Below are 25,065 nucleotides of genomic sequence, written 5' to 3' on the forward strand. Positions count from 1 at the left end.
AAACCGCATAAAAATAAATAACAAACAACTGCCTGCAAAGATCAATGCACAAAATAAAAATCTCAAAGTCAAAAAACGTGTACATTGATCTTTACAGGCAGTTGTTTGTTATTTACTTTTATGTGGTTTGTCTCATACCTTATTTACCATGGACCCCTGAGGAAGGTGTGTTGTCCGAAACACGGACCGTGTTGGGTCCTTTGGTTGATAATAAGGTTGTATATTACTGCATTTTTATATGAGTATAATAAACTTTGCCTGCATCTTGTACATAGCCTGCTGTTTTTGGTTTGGTTTTCTCAACACTGAATATTGCCAGTTATCGTGCAATATAGCTGAATAATCACAGGTAGCTGGTTAAATGCTATTTAACCGGTCAGTGGCTGTTTCTGGCTAGTTAAATAGTTTTGAATATTGGGGGGGGGGAAGGGGTGCTGTTTATAGTGGCCATCGTTGCCTTTTAGTGATTTCTGAAGAGGGAACCCATCTCATCTTGTAATCTCACGGGCATCACCTTTTGGTTGGTCTAATGTGAAGTATCAGTCTACCAGGCCCAAACAGTTACCAGATCTCAGCACTACAGAAGCAGCCATTATCAACAGAAGCAAAGCCATTCTTAGCATTTGCACTGAGAGTTTCGCATGACTATATAAGAGTATAAATATAATTGATTCTCACTAACATCTTTATGTCTATTAGAAATTAAGAACCCAGATGAACAGAGCCAGCAGACAAATGGATTGCACATTTATAACACTCTCTTAGTCGATCACATTTGGTTTTTCTTTTCCTTCGATGGTTGAGTGTTTGAGTAACGATTTTTGCCTTGGAGAAGCAGAGACAGTTCACCCTCGACATTGTTGATTCTCTCGGCTACACAGTGCCTTCTGATTTCAAGCAGGAGAGCTTGGTCCTTTCGCCTGACACGGGCCTCCAGCTGCTCCCTGAGTGCTGAGTCTGCTTCTCTGAAAGGTGCTTTGAGCTTCTGAAATATGCAAATGAAGGGACAATCAGATACCAGGAAGTCAAAAATTCTATGCTACTTCCAGGCAAAGGACCAGAGACGCCCATAATGTTTGGATTTGATGTGACTTTCAGCCCTGAAACTCACCAATTCCTTGTTTCTATAGTTAGTGCATTTCCATAAAGGATTGTTTCTTTGTTTTATGAATCCCTATAATTCAGGTAGCTGATTATAAATACGCAGCTTACAATTATAGGTGCAGTAATTGCTCAGCTGTCGAGTGGAAATGTTCTTCTGTCTTTTATTGCAATCTACCCCTCACCCCTTCCTTTTACTAAGCCACGGTAGAGGTTTCTACCGTGGTCTGGAGCACTAAATGCTCTGACACTGCTCCGCCCCTCATTGAATTTGGCAAATCAGGCAGTCTACAAAATTAACCGTCCTGTCCTTTAAAGGTATTTGGTTTCTTTTCTTTACAGTACCTAAGAATTATTCTCTGGCTCTTACCAGAAATGAGTCCTCCCAAATTCGGTCCAATAATTCTGCTTCCTTTTTATCCTTCAGTGCCTGCTTTGTGAGCTGGAAAAAGTCTTCATTCAGCTGATCCAACTCGTCTTCCAACTAGCACATATGGAACACAAGGTTTAAAAGCCTAAAGACAACCACATTTCTGGCATTTATTCAGTAAGATGGTAAGGACTGTGGGAGCTTCCCCTTATTCTGTCACTGACAGGGAACAGAATTACTTGTAGGACAGTTCAAATAATGGTGGTGGGATGATCACACCAAGCTATAGTTATAGACCAGGGATCGCAAAATCTCTCCTTGAGGGCCGCAATCCAGTCAGGTTTTCAGGATTTCCCCAATGAATATGCATTGAAAGCAGTGCATACACATAGATCTCATGCATATCATTGGGGAAATCCTGAAAACCTGACTGGATTGCAGCCCTCAAGGAGGGACTTTGAGACCCCTGTTATAGACTGTGCAACTTGCTTACTAGCATCTCCTACTAATGGTATAGTAAGGAGAGGTAGTGCCCCTCCCCTGCCTTTTTCCCCACCTCCCCTGCCATGTGCTTCCCCCTTCCCTTTCCCCATACCTTTTTAACTTCTCCGGCACGGCTTGCCCTTTGATGTCACTTCCTAGACGTGGGTCCCGGAAGTGACATCAGAAAGAGTGCCGATACCGAAGCAGGCAGCAACCTCACACCAGGGAAGTAAAAAAGGTACGGGGGAGGCAAGGGGCGCGCCCTTAGCAAAACGTCGCCTTGTGTGGACCACCCCCCCCCCCCCGCCCCCCTCCCTTACTACGCCACTGTCCCCTGCTCTGCTTGCTCTGCCACCACCAATGAGAGGACATGATAGACTGAGAGCAATTTTTATCTCCCTCCATATTTGCACCTTGAGCAACTGCAACGCTCACATAGTCCATGGTATGGCCTGGGTAGTGGGACATGAGGTTCGGAGAATGGGTTGGGTGGGACAGTGAGTATGTGTGAGATTATTTGCTCAAGGAGATGGAGAACCAGAGAGGAACAGTCTCAGTGAAGACAGAATGGATGATGTTTGGTTTTTCTCTGCCCTTACTGAGTATGCTTGGGTGGAAAAATTGAAAATGAGGCCTCCTATTTTCTGCTATGGTCTGTTACTTTTTATGAGGTTTGTGATTATTTTTAACCCGCCCTGAATGTATTCGACAGGATGGAGTAAATACCCAAACATAGGGTTACCATATGGCTCCAGAAAAAGGAGGGCGGATTGAGACATCCGGAAGTAAGGAGGACATATTGAGACATCTGGGTTTTACTTCCATTGAAAGTAATGGAAATAAAACCCAGATGTCTCAATCCAACCTCCTTTTTCTGGAGCCATATGGTAACCCTACCCAAACACACACATGTTCATAAACCATTGACTCCGCTAACTCTCAATCCCTCTTAACTAGATAGCTAACCAGAAAGGTATTTTAAATTGTGCTTAGAATTTTTTACAGGGCTTCTCAAAGGTTAGTAAACGGGAATTAAAAATGTATCTGGTAATGAGAATACATTGCTACTGTATAAAATGAGCTAAACTTCAGGCCTACTTCCTTCAGAGCAAATCTATAGGTTCAAAATGAGCTAATCACCTTTGTTCTAGCTATCATGACTTCAGTTCTCAGGTCTCCTTCACTCCACTTCCCATGTTCTGATTTCCTTGAGGTTTTCATCATATCTTGAATCTCCATCTGCAGCTGAAACACTTTGTAGTTTTTTTGTCTGTATAAATAAAATGACAAAAAATATTAAATGCAACAAGAACTTTAAAATGCAAACATATGTAGGATGTGGATTGATTGCTAATGCTAGGAATTTGTTCCCTGGACTAGGGAGTACCAGTCATTGTGCAATGAAGACACCTAATGGCCAAATTCAACATCCAAGTTACCATGTTATGGAGGAAGCCATGTTATGTGGCCTTTGCCAAAAAAATTGCCTAAGTATTTTGGGAGGTGATATAAAAATGAGGGAAGTATTGCAGATGACTGCAAATTAAAATTCATGGCGTGACAGCCCTGTGGAGAAGGGCTCTGATTGACCTGGAAACTGAAAGAAGTAGGAGGAAACTGACAAGCCCCAAAAATGCTAAGGGCATTCTAAACAATTGTGATTTATTTCCATCTTAAGTGCTAGCTCTGCACTAAGAAACCCATTTTCCATTGGGAAATATTTAGTGCAAATGTTGAGCAATTAGGTTTTATTACTTCAGTTGAAATGGAGAAAATGCAGCTGGTCAGGACCCGCTGTAGTTTAGTGGCACACTGTACAAAGACCAAAATTGGTGCAGTTCTGGTACAGCACTTCTGTCTTTGTTAACGGCATTGGCTCCACTAGAGCAACCCGCTTTCTACAAGTTGCCCCAGTCCTACTATCCCATCCCAGTCCCCTCTGTCTTTCCACTAGCCACATGTTATGTAAGAAAATGGGTGGAGGGAGCAAACAGTTGCGTTCCCTTACGCATGGCGCTCTGCGCAACTGCACAGGTTGCACGTACTGAAAACCGGCCCTTCAGGTAGTTCCTGATCTGAGAATACTTGGGCTGGATTTGGCTGTACAAGCTAGTGTCTTCTGGTTTGTGACTATCAATGAATCCAGTATTCATGAACAGTAGTCAAAACCTTTGCTCTAGTTTCAGCCACACCTGTCTCGTATAATTCAAAAGTACAATCACTAGCTACAACTAATTTCATAATAATCCTCCTATGCTTAAAGCATGACTAACTCCAAATAAAGCACTAATGTTTTATATTAATTATGGTTATTAGATCCTCAAAGAGAATAGTTTAGTGCACCCTAATGGATAGCTTGAACTGTTTACTACTCTTATTACTTAAGGCCTATGAACAAGAATAAGCATGATGATTATTCATCAGATATAGTATAGTTGGATATATTTAATTTAGGAACACAAAATGCTTCATATTTACTAATCCTAAAAACTAGATCTCTTGACAGATCTTGAAGACTGAAGTTGAACATAGTTTTTATACCAGGTTAGGATTAATCTACTGATGATAGAGGTGAAACAGAAGAATGCTGTGGGGCCCCTCCAGGGACAGTGAAACATCTACACATCCCCCTCCAAATTCGCAGGTTTGGAACTCACAACTTTGGTTATTTGCGGTTTTTGTCTGGGTGTCCCACCCCCACCTCCCGGAGCAATCCACTTACTTACTTTTTAAAACCTGGTGGTCTAGCAGTGAAGCAGGGCAGGAGCGATCTTCCTATGCTCCTGCCTGTGCAGAACTGGGAACAAAAATATCTGCAGTGAGTTCCCTTGGGCTCATGGGAATTCACGGCAGCCATTTTTGTTCCCAGCTTTGCACGAGGCAAGAGCACAGGAAGATCACTCCTGCCCTGCTTCACCGCTAGACCATCAGGTTTTAAAAAGTAAGTACAGTGGAGAGATCCAGGAGGCAGCGGTGGGTCAGAGTCAGCCCTAAAGTTATTCACGGGCCAGCTTTGCCCCTAACTCCCGCAAATATGGAGGGGGATATGTACTGTACCTGAAAGTAACTTGCCTTGAACTACTACTGAAAAAGCATCAGCTAAATTCAAAATTTCTTCTCCATTTCCCCTTTAACTCCCCTACTGTGATGATCAAGAATTAATGGTTCTAATTTAGAGATAATTTATATAGACACTTATACCCTATACTAGTCTCTAGAGTTCAGTGTGGCTCACATTAAAGAGACTGGGCACTTCCAGGAATTTACAAAGCACCAGTGATAACTTATCTTACTTAGAAATAAATTTCCAAAATAAAAAAGCCTTCCCTCCATAAAGATGTAGTAGAAAATGGGGTGAAGAAGGTCCCTTCTGAGCAGAATTCATTCCCCCCCCCAAAAAAAATACTTTGATATACAACTCCTTTTTCATCTATTCCATTTTCCAGATCCTAACACCAGTCCCATTGCTTACTTCCCCCATCCCTATCCCCATCCACACATCCTTCTTCCACTCAGCTCTACCCCATCCTCATTGTTCTCTCGCTGCTACCACAGTACTGCAACCCTGGAAGCTATGCTTCCCCCTACTGGTGAAAATAAATAGATTTACTAGTAAATCTAGTATTTTTTATGTGTGTTTATATACCACTTATAGCCTAAGTGGTTTTACATTCAGACACTCAAGCATTTTCCCTATCTGTCCCACTGGGCTCACACACTATCTAATGTACCTGGGGCAATGACTTGCGCATGGTCACAAGGAGCAGTGGGGGATTTGAGCCCATAACCTCAGGGTGCTGAGGCTGTAGTTCACCACACACTCCCCACATGGGACAGGAGCAATTTCTCCTGCCTTCTGTTTCTTTCAAAATGGTGCGGGCTTTCAAAATGGCATCAGCTGACCCAAGCTAATGTCCTTTATAGACCATGCAGCCAGTGCTATTTTCAAAAGCAGATGTGGCATGGCAGGAAAGACCAAGAATTGATCCTGCTCCATGTGAAATCGTGAATGTAGTAAAATTAAGTTGGTGGTGTCTGGGGGGAGGAGTCAAGAGGAGTCATTCATTTTTGCTGGATGGGAAGGTACAAAAAGAACGGAGAGCATTTCTTTGGGGTTTACAGCAGTATCAGAAGTGGCCTATTATCTTCTCCCCCTGTTAGCCTAGGGGCACAGGGGCATTATCATGGACCAAGAATTTTGCCTTTGGTCCATGGACTGGAAATTCCAACTCTCTGGGGTGGGAATGAAACCAATTGTTGACATCTCCAGTCACATACAGCAAAACATTGGAAAACATATTTTCAATTTCATTGGTAATCATATGGCAACTACAATACCTTGCATGTCGGGATTCCTTGGTAAACTCAGGATGTGGTGAAATATACACACTCAGAAGGTCTCTGAATACTGAACATCCATTAATGTGTGAGCTGCAGTTCTCCTGTTCCTGTTAACATACCATAGTATCTTTTTAAATAATAATGCTCATGGCAGCTTTTGCTGATTATTTTCTCATGTCAAAGACATCTTTCAATACAGCATAGACTGGAAAAAGCCTTTAAAGCACATCAAAAGCTAGATCTCATTCATTGCCTGAGTTCTTCTATGAGAGAGACATGATACACCCAAGTTGGATCTGGCCAAAATCCTGCATTCTTTTTACTATCATGGGCAGGTAGAATATTATTTATAACAAGGCAAATCTATTTCTTTTTACCTTCTTCTTAATGTGTGCACCAGTCCAACTGGAGTGGAACAAAGCTTTAGCAAGGTCCATAATGGCATCATTTAACTGCTTCAGGAAGTCAGCGTGATCTGATCTTATTGTACAGCCTAGAAACAGTGACAATTCTGCATTAATATCATTTTTATTACTTTACTTGAAAACTAATTATAGAAGAAAAATTCTATGGAAAGAAGAAGCGTCTCTGTGTAATACACCTCTGGTCTGTATATTGCATTACCATATTTTTCGCTCCTTAAGACGCACCTGACCATAAGACACACTAGATTTAGAGGAGCTAAACAAGAAAAAAACCCATTCTGAACTAAATTGTGTACTAATATATACCAGGCTCTGCACCCATCCCTCCTCACTCCCTACCAGGCTCTAAACCCAACCCCATACTCCTTGCCAGGCTCTGGAACCTGTACCCCCCAATACCTTTTAAACTCCTCCAAACCTTTTTAGATCCCCCCATCGTACCTTTAAAAACACCCCGTACTTTTTAAAAACACCCCCCCCCGCCCCATTGTACCTTTTATAAGCACCTCTATAACCTGGTGGTCCAGTGTGTATCGGCAGGAGCTAGCTTTCTGCGCTCCTGCCTGGGCCCATGCTGCTTCCTGAATGGCTGCCATCAATTATTGTGAGTCTCGCAAGAACTGATGGCAGCTATTCAGGAAGCGGCGCAGAAATCTGGCTCCTGCCCATACCGATACACGCTGGACCACCAGGCTATAAGGGTGTTTTTAAAAGGTATGACGGGGCGGGAGGTGTTTTTAAAAGGTACGACGGGGTGGGGTGTTTTTAAAAGGTACGGTGTGTGTGTGTGTGTATAAAAATTTGTATCTTTGCTGCATAAGATGCACTGATATTTCCACCCACTTTTGGGTAGAAAAAAAAGTGTGTCTTATGGAGCGAAAAATACAGTACTTTTCATCATTTACAAATTTTCTGTCTCTGCTTCAACTGCCAGACCATGAACTATGTCCAGATCTTATTGCTGACCTACAAATATGTTCATTCTGCTGTCCCTCAATATCTCTCCTCGCTTCTCTCCCAGAGAACTCCGTTCCTCAGATGTCACTCTTAGCGTTACCCTTCTCCCCCATTGCCAATTCTAGACTTTGTTCTGTTCATCTAGCTGCCCCCTATGCCTGGAATAAATTACCCGAGTTTGTCCATCAAGCCCCTTCCCTTGTCTAAAAGCAGATTGAAAAACCCACCTATTTGATATAGCTTTCAATGATTAACTCTACTCCTCTGCCCTCCAACCTAGCCCGCTGATTAACTGTTCCTGTTTCAGTCTTTGGGAAGCTGAGCTGAGATTGTGATGTCACAATGCCTCATTCCACCAATAAGAGCCAACCTTATCAGTGATGTCACAATGGCTTGATTGTTCTGTACTCCCTCTGCACTCCAACCCAGCCAGCTGATTAACCATTCCCCTTAACTGTATCAATGACATCCTGTTTGTCTGTCTTGCCTGTTTAGATTGTAAGCTCTTTCGAGAAGGGACTGTTTTCTTACCCTTTGTGACTCTGTGCAACGCTGCATGCATCTGGTAGCGCTATAGAAATAATTAATAGTAGTAGTAGTAGAAACATCTCAGTTGTATACCCCAATCTCTCTGTTGCTTAAACCACCAAGAGGTTGGCATCCCAATCAAAATGATTGGGATGCCAAACAGTGGCATAGTAAGAGGGTGCAGAGGAGAGGTGGTCCACCCTGGGCGCCATCTTGGTGGGGGCGCCAGCACTCATCCTCCTCTCCACCCCTGCTCCTTCCTCGCCCCCCCCACCCCCACTACCACATGCACCCCTTCCCTAGCCACAAATCTTTTTAACATTCCCAGCGCGAGCAACAACCCCAATCTGCTGCTCACGCCAGAGTGGGCTCTTCCTCTAACTTTACTTCCCGGACCACATTCATGAAATAGGATTGTCAGGTCAAGTTATAGACTGGTTCAACTCTTACTTCTCTGATCGAACCTCAAAAGTCATCTTCAATTCCTTTACTTCTGACACCTTCACAAATAAATTTGGTATCCCCCCCCAAGGTTAAATTCTATTCCCCATATTAATATCCTACTGGCCCACTTTTAACTTTAGGAGAATCAATCGGGTTCTCAATGTATGCCTAGGTGGATGATATCTAGTTAATCCATCCCATTGATCTTGATAATGCAGACGAAATTAATAGCATAAACCAGAAATTTGAAAAAAATTAGAACATGGCTGACCGTGAATATGTTATCTTTGAACATCAGAAAAACCAAACTGATGATTTTCCTTATCAAAAATGGACTCAATCCAATCAATTCCATCAAATTAGATTCTACTCCAATTTAAATTGTCTCCTCTCTTAAACTGCTGGGTGTAATCCTCGATACCAAATTATCCTACCACAACCAAAGTAGTCCAGTGGAACACAGAATCACACAATTTTATTAACAATATTCAAAACTCGTTCTAGCAACCTCCCGGAATTCATTAACAGACTGCTCATTCCCTATACCCCGCTAAGATCTCTTCGCTCTGACACGCAGAACTTACTTAACATTCCTTCACTAAGGCATATTAACTCCATGCGTTCCAACATCTTTTCAGTAGCCACCCCTTCTCTTTGGAATTCCATGCCAAAATATTTGAGAGAAGAGACAACCCTAAAAAATTTTAAGTTCAAACTTAAAGCTTTCCTTTTCACTGATGCCTTTGAACTATAACTGTCCTTTTAAGGATTAAACAATGGCTAACCTGTGTCTTCTTTCTCTCTCTCTCTCCCCCCCCCACCCATTGTTTTTTCCCTCTTAATGTTCTTTCCTTTCAAGATTGTACTTCCTCCCCTTTTCCCTTCGTTCCAGTTTGTCTTAGTTCGTCTGTCAAACTAACAACCCCAGTAGGTCTGTTTTTATTCATTTAGTTTGTTTATATGTACTTTATGCAACACCTGATTTTATTAATTTAATCTAACTATATGTACTTTGTGATTTTTTTATTTATGTATACCGCCTAGAAGCTTGATTAGGCAGTATTTCAAATTTGTAATGGACTTGGAGACTTGGAAAACTTGGACCCACACCTAGGAAGTGATGTCAGAGGAAGAGCAGACGCTAGCACGAGCTGCAACCATTAAAGAGGTATGGGGAAGGGGTGCGCGCACATGGCAGGAGAGGGCGGGGAAGGAGCAGATGGGGGTGGGGGTGGAGAAGAGGGTGGGGGAGGGGCACCACCGCTCCGGGTGCCTATCACCCTTGTTATGTCACTGATGCCCAACGCAATCCAAATGACCTCCTCCCTGGGTACAATGAAGGCGTTTGCTCAGTGTTGGAGGTGCTCAGCACCCACAGAGTTGGCTCCTATTACCTACTAATTCCTTCCTAGGGTAGCAGTAGAGGATTTATACAAGTATTCCATACAACGTGGAGTGCAATAGAATAAGAATTTAGTTATTTAAATTTGACTCGTGCCTTGTTCAGTTGTAGCTCAAGGCGAGTTACATTCAAGTACAGTAGGTATTTCCCTGTCCCTGGAGAATCATATATAATAAAATGCTAGAGCGCGCATGCGCTCTCAAAAATTCGTGCGGTGTAGCGCCGTGAGGTGTGCTTCTGTGGCAACATTCTAACCTCACGGCGCATGCGGGGTCTGAAGGCGCGCGACTGTGCTCTCTCCCTGCCTCGGCGCGTCACCGCCCGCCCTCACTCACCGCTGCCTCTCACTCGCTGCCTGCCCACGTCCTCGACGTGTCACCTCACTCGCCACCACCGCCGATTCTCTTCAGAGCAGCCTGCGATTGTGGCCGGCTTTAAAGAACCTTGCAGGCCGCTCTCCAACCTCAGTAGCACGCTCCCTCTGACGCACAGGATCGCGTCAGAGGGAACGTGCTACCGAGTTGGAGAGCATCCTGCGAGGTTCGCTAAAGCTGGCCACCACGATCGCAGGCTGTTTTGAAGAGGAGCAGGCCAGAAGACGCCGGGATGGAGTGGAGAGTAAGAAGGGGATCAATACCGGGAGCCAGGGGGAGAGGGAAAGGGAAAGGGGGCTGCTTTGGGGGGAGGGGTGTGCTGGGGGGAGACAGAAGGGGCCATGGATAGGGAGAGGGAAAGGGGGCTGCTTTGGGGGGGAGGTGTGCTGGGGACAGAAAGCTTTGCTCAGGAAGGGGGAAGATAGAAGAGGGCCATGGAGAGACAGTTAGGGAGAAGGATTCTAGCACCCGTTAATGTAACGGGCTTAAAGACTAGTATACAATAAAATCATTGCAAATTAATAATGCAAACAATAAAAGTAGAATTGAATGTATTTATATACAGTATCCCACTGACCACTTGTGCACCAAGACTGATCTCAAGTTAGGATGTTAGCCATGGCAGCTGGGCTAGTAACAAAGCCACTATAGTCATTGCTGGACTTATAGTAACCTTACACTTCCATTTGCAAATAGGTAGAGATTAAAAAACAACAACAACATATACTTCAATACCACTAGCTCCAGATTTATTTCCCTTAACTGAGGATATTTTCTGAAAATCATCTGATGCACGACTATCACCGGTTATCTTCCACTGATAGATCAACAGAGCACATTTTAAGTAGGAGGACAGGAAAAAAATGTGGCATCCAGGGCCACACAGGACATTTAATTTGATGAATATCACATCTCCTGCATTCTTCTGTCAAAAACATTCCATCCCTGTTCATATGATTTTTATCATCTGCATTTCATAGTGCCTCGATCATTGTCTTATTTCTATTACTCTAATGCCTGAGCTATTAACATAGAATCACCACCCTTTTCCAAATCCCCATTTTTTTCAGATTGTCAATCCAAGATAACAGGATAATACAAAATGTATCCTCTGTTGACTATTCCTACCAGTAAGTGGTATTTGTATTTTTTCTGTCTCTTTTAGAAGTGCACAACCTTACCGATAATTGACCTGCTCTGCCTTTCAAAGGTAATGGCTTTGTAGCTATTGAGTTGTCCAGTGATAAGTGGTATTTTATGCTAAATTAAGGCCAAATGTATTGAGTGCTTTATAATAACACAAATTGAAGAAAAAATGCCCTTACGTCATTATTGTTTTTACCTTTACATATTTCTAAGGGGCCCTGATTGGCCTAGATACCTAAGGCCCCTCCCATAGGAGGGGTCCTAGGTGCCTGGGCCAATCAGAGTCTTAGGCCCCCTCCCCAGTGCATCTCAGGATGCACCAGGAAAGGAAAGGCCACCATTATGAAGGTGGGCCTGCCTGCGGGAGGGAGTGGGCATCCCTCCCATCAGATTGTCATTGAAGGTATGGAGTTGATGTTGAGGTTGGGTGCTGGGAGTTCGGGGAGTGTTGGAGTGGAGTGTCAGGAGTTCAGGGAGTATCAGGGTGGGATGCTGGGTGTTCAGGGAGTGCCACGGTTTGGAGTGGGTGCCAAGGTTCGATAGAAAGGAATGGATATCCCTCCTGCCAATTTTGCTGAGGAAAGTTACAGGGTTGTTAGGGGGATGTTGGGGGGGGGGAGGAGTGTAGGAGCAGGGGTCTATCTGTGGGATCGGTGAGTGTGAGGGAGGGAGAGAGGAATCAGATCTACCTGCCAGTTCAGCTGATCCTGGTCATCATCTGAGCCGGCAGGACTCCCCGAAACTGGCTCAGCTGATCTGGATTCCCCTGTAATCAGCTGATGGGAAGCATGGATTTTTTCCACTCTTTGTGTGGTGGGAGAGGGTCATGACCACTGGGGGAGTAAGGGGGGGGTCTTGCCTTAAACTCTCCAGTGGTCATCTTGTCTGTTTGGTCACTTTTGGGGCAATTAGACCTGTTTTATATTCGTCTAAGTCCTGGTGTGTAAGTTCCGACTAGGAAAGCTTTGATTATTGTTTCAGGATGTCCAGGTTTAAGCCTGCTTGATGCCCACCCATAACACACCTCCCGACACACCCCTTTGAGCTCTCAAAGCACAGCATCTTAGAAGTGCTGTTAAACGTCCAGAAAGTTTGTTTTGATTATCAGCACTTGAACAGTCCCTGCTAGTAGGACGTCCAAGTGCCGACTTATGCAGGTTTTTGGATGTTTTAAAGTTTTTGATTATGCCCTTCAGAATATCTAGCTTTAAACAAACATAAAGGCAGGCCAGAGAACATCTGAATCCCCACAGAGCATAAGAAAAAACTAAGAGGATCGTACTGGTGCGATGTCATTTCCAGCCCTCACCCCTCACTCCTCCAGTAGTTGCAATGCTGAGTCATTCAGAACTACCAAGCTACCCAGATCCAGCTTAGACATTTTGGGCCATATCTGGATTTCTGACAATCCTATCACGATGCATTATGGGACTTGTATCACTGATTTTAATTAATAGAATTAGGGACAACCAATGTCACACCGCTTTAGGATGTAAGCTCAAAACCAGGGCAGGCCAAAAAGTCTCCCTCCTGGAATTATGGAACTTGTTGGCTCCGGTCACAAAAGAAAGGGAGATACAAGAATAAGACTGCCAACTGGATCCAGATTTGCAGGACAGGGTTGATCCAGTCCTGGGTTTACCCTGTTGCATGCAGGGACTTGTAATTCTGATTTCCTCATTGCAATTTTCTAAGAAAAGCAAGACTAAAAGTCGCAGGACTGGATCCATTTGGTAGCCTTAAGCATGAATAATAAGGAATGCAGAATATTTATCTATTTGTTCAGATTTATTTATCATCTTTTTAAAGGCGTTCATTCAAGACAGTGTTCAACAAAAATAAGTCAATTATAAGCATAGAAACATGATGACAGATAGAGGCTAAATGGCCTCCATTATCTCCTCTTCCTAAGAGTAGGGTTACCATACGTCTGGGAAAATACAGACATGTCCTCTTTTACCTCTTTGTGGATGATACCAAAATCTGCAATAGAGTAGACACGCCGGATGGTATGAATAACATGAAGAAAAACCTAGCAAAGCTTGAAGAATGGTCTGAAATTTGGCAGCTAAAATTTAATGCTAAGAAATGCAAGGTCATGCATTTGGGCTGCAAAACCTTGAGGGAATGGTACAGTTTAGGGGGTGAAGAACTTATGTGCATGACAGAAGAGCGGGACTTGGGTGTGATTATATGTAATGATCTTAAGGTGGCCAAACAGGTTAAAAAGGTGAAAGCTAATAGGAAGCTTGGTTGCATAGGGAGAGGTATGGTCAGTAGGATAAAAAAGATATTGATGCCTCTGTATAAGACTGTGGTGAGACCTCATTTAGAATACTGTGTACAATTCTGGAGGCCACACCTTCAAACAGATATAAAAAGGATGTAAAAAGGATGGAGTCGGTCCAGAGGACGACTACTAAAATGGTGTGTGGTCTTCGTGATAAGGCGTATGGGGTCAGACTTAAAGATCTCAATCTGTATACTTTGAAGGAAAGGCGGGAGAGGGGAGATATGATAGAGACGTTTAAATATCTACGTGACGTAAATGCGCATGAGTCGAGTCTCTTTCATTTGAAAGGAAACTCTGCAATGAGAGGTCATAGGATGAAGTTTAGAGGTGATAGGCTCCGGAGTAATCTATGGAAATACCTTTTTACAGAAAGGGTGGTAGATGCATGGAACAGTCTCCTGGAAGAGGTGGTGGAGACAGAGATTGTGTCTGAATTCAAAAGGGCTGGGATAGGCACGTGGGATTTCTCAGAGAGAGAAAGAGATAATGGTTACTGCAGATGGGCAGATTAGATGGGCCATTTGGCCTTTATCTGCTATCATGTTTCTATGTTTCTAGAGGATTGTCCGGACACCTGGAGGGATTTCCAAAACCTAGCAGTTTGTCTGGGTTTTGGAAGCCCTGAGCTTGGAGGCCATGTCTGGAAGCATTTGCGCATATGTGGCCTTCACCATGATGATGTCATATGTATGCGTGCGTGTGACTTCATTATGTCGACATCCGAACATGTACGAAGGCTTCCAAATATGACCTTTGAGCTCAGGGAGGTTCATGTGGGGGCGTGGCTGGGGAGGAATGGGGTGGAGTCAGAGGCAGAATGGAGCAGGTCTAGGTGGAATGGGGTGGGGTCAGGCGTCCTCATTTTTTTTCAAAGTGGAAATTCGGCAACCCTACCTAAGAGATCCCAAGGGCCTGTCCCACACTTTCTTGAATTCAGACAGTCTTTGTCTCCACCACCTCTACTGGGAGACTATTCCACGCCTCTTCCACTTTCTGTAACAATTATTTCCTTAGATTACTCCTACTTAGATTACTCTTAACTTCATAGACAATTACAGCAGTAAAAAATATATTTAGATTACAATACAGTACAAAGTATGGCACAGTATGTTTCATTACAATGTCAACAAGATGCATGCTAAAACATTTTAATATTCAGCATAGGGTATAAGCAAACAAGGATTATTTAGGTAGAAGAGGTAGTGTAACAGGTTAGAAAAGAAGGGACTTTTGAGTAGTACTGTGTCCTTCTTCATAGTCTTGTGTTAAGTGAAGCCTTTCAGGGAGTGCATTCCAGAGGTGGGGGATACTCTAGAGAAAGCTCACTGGCAGGTATCACATCGCGTGATGTCCTTTTTGGAGAGGGTGTAGTTAGGGTAACTCCTTGGGAGGACCTTAGTGACCTTTTTATTTATTTATTACTTCAATGGAGCATTCAGGAAAGATTTTAAACCAGTGGTTCCCAATCCTATCCTAGGAGACCCCCAGCCAGTCCAGTTTTGAGGAAATCCATTATGAATATTTATTTAATCGGATTTGTTAATTGCCTTTATGAAGAGATTCGCCCAAGGTGGTGTACAGCAGAAACAGTTTATGATAGATTTGCATACACCCATTGCATGCAAATTTATCTCATGCATAGTCACTGTGCATATCCTGACAACCTGACTGGCTTGAGATCTCCCATAACAGCTTTGGCAACCACTGCAGACCTGCCAAGTCTCCTGTGGGACCAGTGGCAGCAGGAGGTGACATTTTAGGAAGGCCTCTCTTGCTGCTAAGGGAAGGGAAGGCTACCACTGTGGGTGGGACTGGGTGGAGTTGTAGGTCAGGTTGGGCGGAGTTGTGGGTGGGGTTATAGGCAGAGAGGGTGTGGTTATGGGTGGAATGGAGCGCACCCTAAATCTGCTAAATCTAGTGCATATGAGGTTGGCCCCTTTTGCAGCTCTGTCATTGTTCTACACATTTAAAACCAGACAACAATGGGGGGTCCTATTATTAAACTCTCTCATCTTCCCTGATGCATTTTTGCTCCTAGTCATGAGGAAATCGTGAGTGGCAGTACCTGCTTTTATCTGTGCCATGGCAGTGACTATTGTCACTGAAAATCTTCCAACGTCGTCCAGCTGTGCAGCGTGGATGTAGAGAAATTGGCTGGCAGCATCATAGTAGAAATATCCAGCAGTGAGCTCACTCTTGAAGTGTGCTGTACCCTGATATGGGATCCTCTGAGCGAGTTGGAGCACCAGGGGCCACAGAGAGTAGGTTCTGCATAACAGGTGCACAAGGGCACACCCAAATCTGAAAACCACAAGTTGACGAGGAGTCAGGCTGCCCAGGCCCAAGGGAACCAGAGCATGTTCTCTGGATCCTGATTCATTTATATTTATATGGTTCTCTGGAAAAAAAAAAAAAAAAAAGATAATTCTGATAGTTCAATACAATTTGATCCACTGAGGGGAAGAATAACATGTAAAGGAGGCAATTTCTATAACATTTGCATCGCAATTTTAGTGCCTAGGTCAGTGTATCACAAACTGTGTGCTACAGCAAGGAGGAGAGACACTGGAGAGATGCTGGCAAGGAAGAGAGATGCTGGCAAGGAGGAGAGGCACCATCAAGGTGAGAGGTAGGCAGTCAGCCAGAGCCGACGACTCTCCTCCTCTCTCTCTACCTCCCCTTCTCCAGGACTCCCACCGGCGAAGTGACAGGTTCAGGGGCATGGCCGGAGGGCCTCCGCACATGAGCGGACATCGACGTCATGACATCACGCATGCGTGTGATGTCATCACGCTGACATCCACGCACTTCCAGATGCACTGGGTTTCGTGTGCTGCAGGGCCAAAAGGTTTGCGGTTCACTGGCCTAGATACAGCGCTTGGTATGAATTCTAAAATGTCTTCTGAGTACCCAGATTCTGTTATTGAATACTAGTGTAAATAGGCATCTATGTGCCTACACTTACACTATGTCAATAGAAGGTATAAATGTGTGTGCCTAAATAAGAACATATGAACATAAGAATTGCTGCTGCTGAGTCAGACCAGTGACCCATCGTGCCTAGCAGTCCGCTCCCGCGGCGGCCCTTGAGTAAAGGACCAGAGCCCTAACTGAGTCTAGCCTTACCTGCGTATGTTCTGGTCTAGCAGGAACTTGTCTACTTTGTCTTGAATCCCTGGAAGGTGTTTTCCCCTATGACAGCCACCGGAAGAGCGTTCCAGTTTTCTACCACTCTCTGGGTGAAAAAGAACTTCCTTATGTTTGTACGGAATCTATCCCCTTTTAACTTTAGAGAGTGCCCTCTCGTTCTCCCTACCTTGGAGAGGGTGAACAACCTGTCTTTATCTACTAAGTCTATTCCCTTCATTATCTTGAACGTTTCAATCATGTCCCCTCTCAGTGTCCTCTTTTCAAGGGAGAAGAAGCCCAATTTCTCTAATCTCTCGCTGTATGACCACCAATTTGGGGGGAGGCCATGGCCTCTGATATTTTTTTGCAATCAGGTTTCCCATGCACTGAGGCCACTTTTAGCGCAGCGGTAAAATGGCCATATTTCCTATTAATGGCCAAATGCTAATTTCCCAATAATAATAGCTTATAATCAACCTCTGAAAGAGAGCAGTGCTATCTAGTGGCCTTTCAATAGACTGCACTTATGTCGGGGTTTTTTTTCTTTCAACAGGTTCTACAGCTTAGTTCACTACCCTTACCCTGTGAGAGATGAATCTTCAGTGCTTCCTTGATCTCTTGAAGAGTTTGCGCAAGGGGACTACATTTAATCAGCCTTTCTAGTTCTGCCTCCCCAGAAAGTGTCAGCAAAGTGCCTGGAAGCTGTAGGTCCAGCCCTGATAAGCACAATAATCATATAGTCAGACCACAGAGAAGCTTTTAGAATGATAAGATGGTTCAAGTTTATCTGGTCAGGTTGTTTTGTTTGTTTGCTTGATATGCATACTATAAGCTTTCCATGCACTACAGATTTGTGAAATCTGTTCTTGTGATGTGTGCAGTCAATTTTTCATGTGCCAGTTTTTGTCAAATGTCCAATTTATACTTTCTTCATAATCATATAGAGTGGAGCTTGCTTCTATTTAAAGTAATATTTATAACCCACTCGCACCACATTACCGTATTTTCACGCATATAACGCACATATGTGTATAACACGCATACGCGTATAGCGCGCGGGTCCAAACCATTTGTGTAAAAAAATTTTTTATATAGCACGCACACGCGTATACCGCGCATGCTGCTATAACCTCCTCACGTCACTCCCACTTACTCCCTCTTCTGGCCTGCGAACCGGCATTCTCCCCCCCGCTCGCGTCACCCCCGATTTCCCGATTGGGCACTGGCACCAGCACCAATGCACAGGACGTGCCAGTGCCCGAAGATCCTCCCTTGTTGGGCTGGGCTGGGCTGGGCTGGACTGGGCTGGGCGGTGCGAGGGAGATCCTCCCTCTTCCCTGTGCCGGGCTGGACTGGGCTTTGAACATTTGCACATGCTCAAAGCCTTCTGGTCTCGCTCTCTCCGAGATTCTATATCTGAGAATCTCGGAGAGAACGATACCAGAAGGTTTTGAGCATGCGCAAATGCTCAAATCCCAGTCCAGCCCGGCACAGGGAAGAGGGAGGATCTCCCTTGCACTGCCCAGCCCAGCCCAGCCCAACGAGGGAGGATCTTCGGGCACTGGCACGTCCTGTGCATTGGTGCTGGTGCCGGTGCCCAATCGGGTAAGCGACCGATGTCTTTGCGGTGCTGAGGGGGGGGATGTAGGATCGCGGGGAAGGGGGGGTGATGCGAGCAGGGGGGAGGATGCCAGTTCGCAGGGGGGATGCCGGATCGCACTGAAAAAAAAAATTTGTATAACGCGCTCACACATATAACATGCATGGTTATACTCAGTTTGTAAAATCGTGTATAACGCGCACATTATATGTGTGAAAATACGGTAATTATTATACTTTCTTCATAACTCACTCTATTTTAAATCTGTACCAAAAAAATAATTTCCCTCATTTTTGCAGATTTGTTTCATTACACCATGCTGGAAGTTGTGTGAGATTTTGCATAACATGGGTATACTGCTTATGGGGGTGTTGAAGTGGCCACAACTTAATTTTTTTATTTATTAAAACTCAACAGTTTTGTCCCTTTTTTGAAACCAAACTAGCTGAATAATTTTCTAGTGAACGAAGCTGTTAATAATAATAATAATTGTATTGTAATTCCAATGCTTTATTCACTGTTTGTAATCTTAATTAATTGCTGTGAACCGCCTAGAACTCTCTGGGAATGGCAGTATACAAAAATAAAGTTATTATTATTATTAATAATAATAATAATAATTTATTTTTATATACTGCCTAAACAGCAGTTCATAACTGTTTACACAATAGGTACTCAGCATACAATATAATAACATCATACATAATAAAATTCTAAGTAACTAATACAAGCATTAAAACTAATGAATAAAAAAACACAATATAAACTAAAATAAGTATAGATTAAAAGATTGAAAGTACATTATAACTACATGATAATATGAAAATCAGTAATGTATATTATATTGTTTAAATAAGTGGGTTTTAAGATCTTTTCAAAATTAATAGTAAGTAAGAAATGGAGAAACAAGAAGATTCAAACATGAATTCATTAATCCTGCTTGGAATGCTAAGATTCTATCCAAAAATTTTTTGTAACGACATGCATTTGCTGAAGGAAAACCCCCCCACCAGATCTATGAATATTTTTCTTAGAAATAAAAGAACTAAAATGAGAAACAAGGTAAACTGGCGCTAAGCCAAATAAAACTTTAAAACAAATGCATCCAAATTTAAATAACACTCTTGCCTCAAACGGTAGCCAGTGAAGCTTTTGATAATATACACTGATAAGATTGTGTTTTTTCAGATTAAAAATCAAATGAATAGCTGTATTTTGTATGATTTTTAGTCGGCTAGTAGTTATTTTATATGATCCTAGATAAATAACATTACAATAATCCAATATTGAAAGGATTGAAAGATTGAAAGACTTGAGGCTCTGGCTGTCCCTATTTTCTCTCTCCATCTTATTTCTCCAAAGCCCTCTGCAAACCATCTCTACCAAAGATTTATTTTACTTTTTATTTATTTGTTTTTATATCCTGTCCACCCCAGGGAGCTCAGAACAGGTTGAGATTCACAGTTGTAAAGTAGTTATATTACATATGGGTACAGTTAGCACTCATAGGGTTGCAATGACAGTAAGGTACATTCACAGTTGTACATGCACAGTTGTGCATTACATAGGGTTACAGATACATAGATCTTCATAATTTCCCTTAATATAATAATAACGAATAACAACAACAGTTTATATACCGCAGGACCGTGAAGTTCTATGTGGTTTACAATTATTTAAAAATGTTACAGATTGAGTAGTACTAACAGAGTTAAAGTTTAGCAGTCAGTTGTTGTGGGGATGGATTGTGCAGTGCAGCTGCCTACGTATTTTAGGAACAGATATGTTTTTAGGTGTTTCCTAAATTCCCCGTAAGTGTTTGCAAACATGAGTAATTGTTTCAGATCTTTACCCCATAATACTGCCTGATATAAGAGGAGATGTTGATGATGTCTTTTAAATTTACATCCTCTAACCGGTGGGGCAACAAGATTCGAGTTTGAGCTTCTCATATGTTGATTGGTTGAAAAAGAGAAAAGGTCAGTTATATATCTAGGGGCTAGACCGAAAAGTACCTTAAAGCAGAACATCCAAACTTAAACTTCACACTTGCCTCCATCAGCAGGCAGTGCAGGAGTCGGCAGGAAGGAGTTACATGATCGAACTTCTTCAGCCCCAAAATCAGCCTTACCGCTGCATTTTGCACCAGATGTAATCACTGCAAATTCTTCTGGGTAATTGCCAGATAGATGATATTGCAATAGTCAAGTGGCTTAGTATAAGTGATTGTACCATAATTCTGAATGATGAAGCATCAAAATATGCTCTAATGGACCGAAGCTTCCAGAGAGTGAAAAAACCCTTTCTGACCAAAGAGTCCACCTGGTCTTTCATGGTTAGGCCTTAGTCTAGTATTACTCCCAATACCTTCATAGTAGGTTGCATAGGGTAATTAAGTTTATTGATGTGCAGTATGTATTAGTATCAAGTGGGTCAGATATAATCAGGTGCTTCCATATCATATGGTACTTGAAAAATTATGTCAGTAAAGCTCTACTCAGCTGTGACACCTTAACCCCCCTCAGCATCCAACTCTCTTGAACAACCCATCTGTCTTTCTGAATATTGGAAATAGGGGATAAGGGAAGTTGGTTTGCTCACCCGAGAGCTGTGCCTTTTATTATACTTTTCCTAAGACCCTCCCCTATACTCCCTCTGCCCTATTTGGATTGCTTCAGCTTCTCTCTACAATAAAGTCATTTGGTGGAAGGCTAAGCAGCCGGCCTTTCAGTTCCCAATCTCACTGGTACTCCCTGTTCTCTGGCACCTGAACCTTGAAATCATTGAGCTGTGGTTCTAATAGGCTGCTATGAGCCTAGAAGGGCCAGGCTGTCCTAGACATTAAATATGGCACCCATGGGTTACATATCCAATTTTGTACCCATTTTCTCTAATCTTAATATTGGCCACTATATATTCAATACTAGTCTGGCAATCTGTTGTCAGGATTGCAGAGTTCCAGGGACAAAGGTTGAGTGATAGCAAGCAATCGGAATTAGTGAGCTATTTATTTATTTGAAGCTGTGCAACCATACAGAGAAGACCTCAGGGTGGTTTACACTAAGTAGGGTTACTATATGGCTCCAGAAAAAGGAGGACGGATTAAGATTTTACTAACATTGCTATCAATAGAAGTAAAACCTGGATGCCTCAATCCATCCTCCTTTTTCTGGAGCCATATGGTAACCCTACACTAAGGAAAAATAGAACATAAACCCCATTCTATTCCCTCTCAAATCAAGGAATTCCTCCAGTTATGTAATAAGGGATACTGCCATATCTAATCTATTCCCACAATTACTGCATCTCAATCAAATGAAATGTTATGATGAAAAGCCTAAACTCTGAGGTAACTAATTCCTTAGGTGCAGAGGTTGAGAATGTTGCAAGTTTCCATGGGGAACGCCATTGAAATTTCAGGTATGCGGTCTCAGCAAGCTGCTTTGTAGGTTGACAAGATCAGAGCTCCAAGCATAAAAAAAATGAGAACATTACCTTAATTAGAGCAGGGTGGTCTCAACCCAGTTCTCGGGACACACCCAGCCAGTCTGGCTTTCAAAATATCCACAATAAATATTCATGAGCTAGATTTGCAGGCACTACTTTCATTATATGCAAATTTCTCTTATGAATATTCATTATGGGTATCCTGAAAACCTGATTAGCTAGGTGTATTTTGGGTTGAAAACCCCTGAGCTAGAGTAAACTCCCTAGACTAAAATGACTGGCACTTCGATTACAAAGACTAAAGATCTCTATGGTAGTGTTTTGGGGTTTTTATTTTTTTAGGAGACTGAGAATGTCAAAACTATTGATGGAGAATGACTGTATGGGCCCATTTAAACTATAAAAAGGAGAACTCTGCACAACCAAACAGAGACAAGATTTTGGAATAGCTTAAATATGAGGGCAGTAAGAAGCAGCGATGACCAAAATTTCAAGCTAGTAAAAATCTTTAAAGTGACATATAAGAAAACAGGCTGTGTTTTGGCTAACAAGCCTGCCTCAAGAGTTTAGCAAGGTCTACAAAGCAAAAAATAAAATATAATACTTCCATCACAATCATATCAAATAAAGGCGCTGATGTTCATAGAAATTCTATGAGCGCCAGAGCAGCATTGGAGCATTTAGCGCTCCAGACCGCAGTTGAGGTATGAGGGGGGAGGGGTATATTACATATTAAAATTCAAAACTGTAAAATCAGTTACTCCTTTAGGATTAAAAGTGGGATTAGATTTTAAGCCTTTTTTGTGATGACCTTTGTTGTTTTAAACTGCTGTTTATTTGATCATGTCTCATATACATTTTATTGGATTTATATTCATATATTTGCTGATTTTACTATACATATGGATATATTTTTTCTTCTGGTTTTGAGTGAATTTGCTTTCTCTGGTCCTTGTTGCCTCCCCCCCCCCCCCCCATTTCAATATCTTAGATGCAATAATAAGGGAGATGACCTTGGACAACAAGCTTCCTTACGTTCACATGCTATGGAAGGAGTGCCAGCTTCTTTACCTCCAGAGTTCTTGACTTCATAACATTTCTGCTGATGGAAAAGGCTTGAAATCTGAAGGATAAACAAAATAGTGAACTAGCAAAAGAATCTTAAATGTCTTTTCCTCATTCTTAAGAGTTTTGTGAAGGAACTTCATACTGCTCTCTCGAAGACCCTGGTTGATTCCTGCATCTGATCTTTTGCTTTCTGGGCCTACTGAGAGTGCTACAGAATAAGCATTCACAATCCATGAAAATAGAAAGTCCAAGCCATTGTACAATAGTGACATCTACTGGCTGGAACTGAGTCCCAAATTAAATCATTGCCTGTGGTTCCTGATCATGAACCTTTACTGCAATGGGATGGGCTATAGAAAGTTACAAAATAAGGAAAAGCGTCCAGGTGGTTGCAAATGAAGTCTAATGGTGCCGCTGCCCAATATAGGCCTGTTCTGATTAAGCTGTGTATCTTGCATTTAGAAAGCTGCAGAAGCCATAATGGGCAACATACAGTGTGAAAATTTGAAAATCTAAATCTCCCAACCTCTCCCAATCCTCAGAATGACCCCCCTAGGTGGATATATTTATCCACCGTGAGGAGGAATACTGTTAACAAGTGAAATCTAGTCCAAAGACATAGCCAGGCACTCAATTTTGGGTGGGCCTGGGCCCAAGTTGGATGAGCAGAAGACCCCCCCCCTCCCAAGCGATCCAGTCTCTCAACCTTCTCCCGTTTTGCCTCCATGACGTACCTTTTAAAGTTCAGATCTTTGCCAGCAGCAAGAAGCGTAACTGATAGGCTACTTGCGCTGGCACCACAGCCTTTCCTTCTTATGTACTCTGCCTATGAAAAACAGGAAATTGCATCAGAAGAACGGCTATGGGGCCGGCACAAGCAGTGTATCAGTCACGCTGCTTGCAGTTGGCGAAGATCTGAACTTTAAAAGATATGCGGGAGGGAGAGGTATTGGGAGTTTTTAGCTGGCAAGGCCTGGGGATCACTGCTAGTTGCATCAGAGGTGTGCTACTATCTAGCCAAGTAACTCCTTATCTGGTAAAATCCCTTTAGAAACTAACCCCTGACACTGTACTTTTAAGGGGAACCAAAACTGATTGACCTTACCGTGTTCTGCTCTGCCCTGGATTTTTGGAGGCTGCCATCACTGAATTCTGCCATTGCATCCTGTCTTGTCAGCTTCTGTGTTTGCTCCCTCTTTACAGCAATCCGTCCCGAGTGAATGTTAAGCACCAGGAATTTTAGAGCTTTCATCAGTTCAGCTGCTTCCTGACGGTAGGCATCCACTAAATAAAGCAAGGTACTTAATAACTTTGTGTCCCCCCCCCCCTTTATCAAGCATTTTAGTGCAGTCCAGTGAGGTACATGCCCTGACGCTCACTGGAATTGAATGAGCATCGTAGCATTTCCTGCAGCAGCAGCGCTACTGCAGCTTGATAAAAGGGGCCTTAATAACTTTCGCTTCTTTGGGAGGAGGGGGGAGTGAGACTACTTGCACTGCAAATCTAAGCTTTTAGTTTTGAATGCTTATGACTATTTTACCTCAGTAAAATCCGGACCCCCCTAGACCCTCCCCCCGGGCCCGCCCAGTTCCAACCATCCCTGCCCCGTTATACCCTAGCTCTGCCCTCAGCTCTGTCACCAGCCCCGCTGCCTGTTCGTTGGACAGGAAGGCATTCACGAATATAACGCAATGATGTCACCGCTTTGCAGCCGCACATGCACGGATGCCTCTCCCGACGCGATTTCTTTTCAAAACTTGGACAAAGTTCCGGGTTTTGAAAAGCCGTCTGAACCCCCAGACATATCCTCAAAAGGAGGATATGTCTGGGGAAATATGGAAATCTGGTAACCCTACTTATGACACTTCTCTCTATAATATATTCTTTTGAATTAACATTATTCTATCCTTTAGATATTTGTTTATTTATTTATTAGGATTAATTTACCACCTTTTCA

General features: G+C 42.9%; 1 protein-coding gene across 3 annotated transcripts in view; it reads right to left on the reverse strand.

Moving 5' to 3' along the window:
- Nucleotides 1–296: 296 nt before the first annotated feature.
- LOC117347077 overlaps nucleotides 297–25,065 on the reverse strand; it is a 67,705-nt gene continuing 42,936 nt past the window's right edge. Inside the window, exons 13-21 of one of the 3 annotated variants that reach the window (XM_033917432.1) lie at nucleotides 24,214–24,392; nucleotides 23,112–23,163; nucleotides 17,575–17,709; nucleotides 15,930–16,262; nucleotides 6,673–6,788; nucleotides 6,293–6,402; nucleotides 3,095–3,224; nucleotides 1,472–1,585; nucleotides 297–985 (exon numbers count right to left, since the gene is read on the reverse strand). In XM_033917432.1, the coding sequence (XP_033773323.1) occupies nucleotides 770–985; nucleotides 1,472–1,585; nucleotides 3,095–3,224; nucleotides 6,293–6,402; nucleotides 6,673–6,788; nucleotides 15,930–16,262; nucleotides 17,575–17,709; nucleotides 23,112–23,163; nucleotides 24,214–24,392 (1,385 nt within the window). In that variant the 3' untranslated portion in view covers nucleotides 297–769. Of the gene's footprint in view, nucleotides 986–1,471; nucleotides 1,586–3,094; nucleotides 3,225–6,292; nucleotides 6,403–6,672; nucleotides 6,789–15,929; nucleotides 16,263–17,574; nucleotides 17,710–23,075; nucleotides 23,164–24,213; nucleotides 24,393–25,065 lie in introns of all 3 variants that reach the window. The other 2 variants (XM_033917431.1, XM_033917433.1) reach the window with 2 other exon arrangements.

The sequence above is a fragment of the Geotrypetes seraphini genome, chromosome 13 (assembly GCF_902459505.1).
Source record: "Geotrypetes seraphini chromosome 13, aGeoSer1.1, whole genome shotgun sequence".
NCBI classification, from domain to species: domain Eukaryota; kingdom Metazoa; phylum Chordata; class Amphibia; order Gymnophiona; family Dermophiidae; genus Geotrypetes; species Geotrypetes seraphini.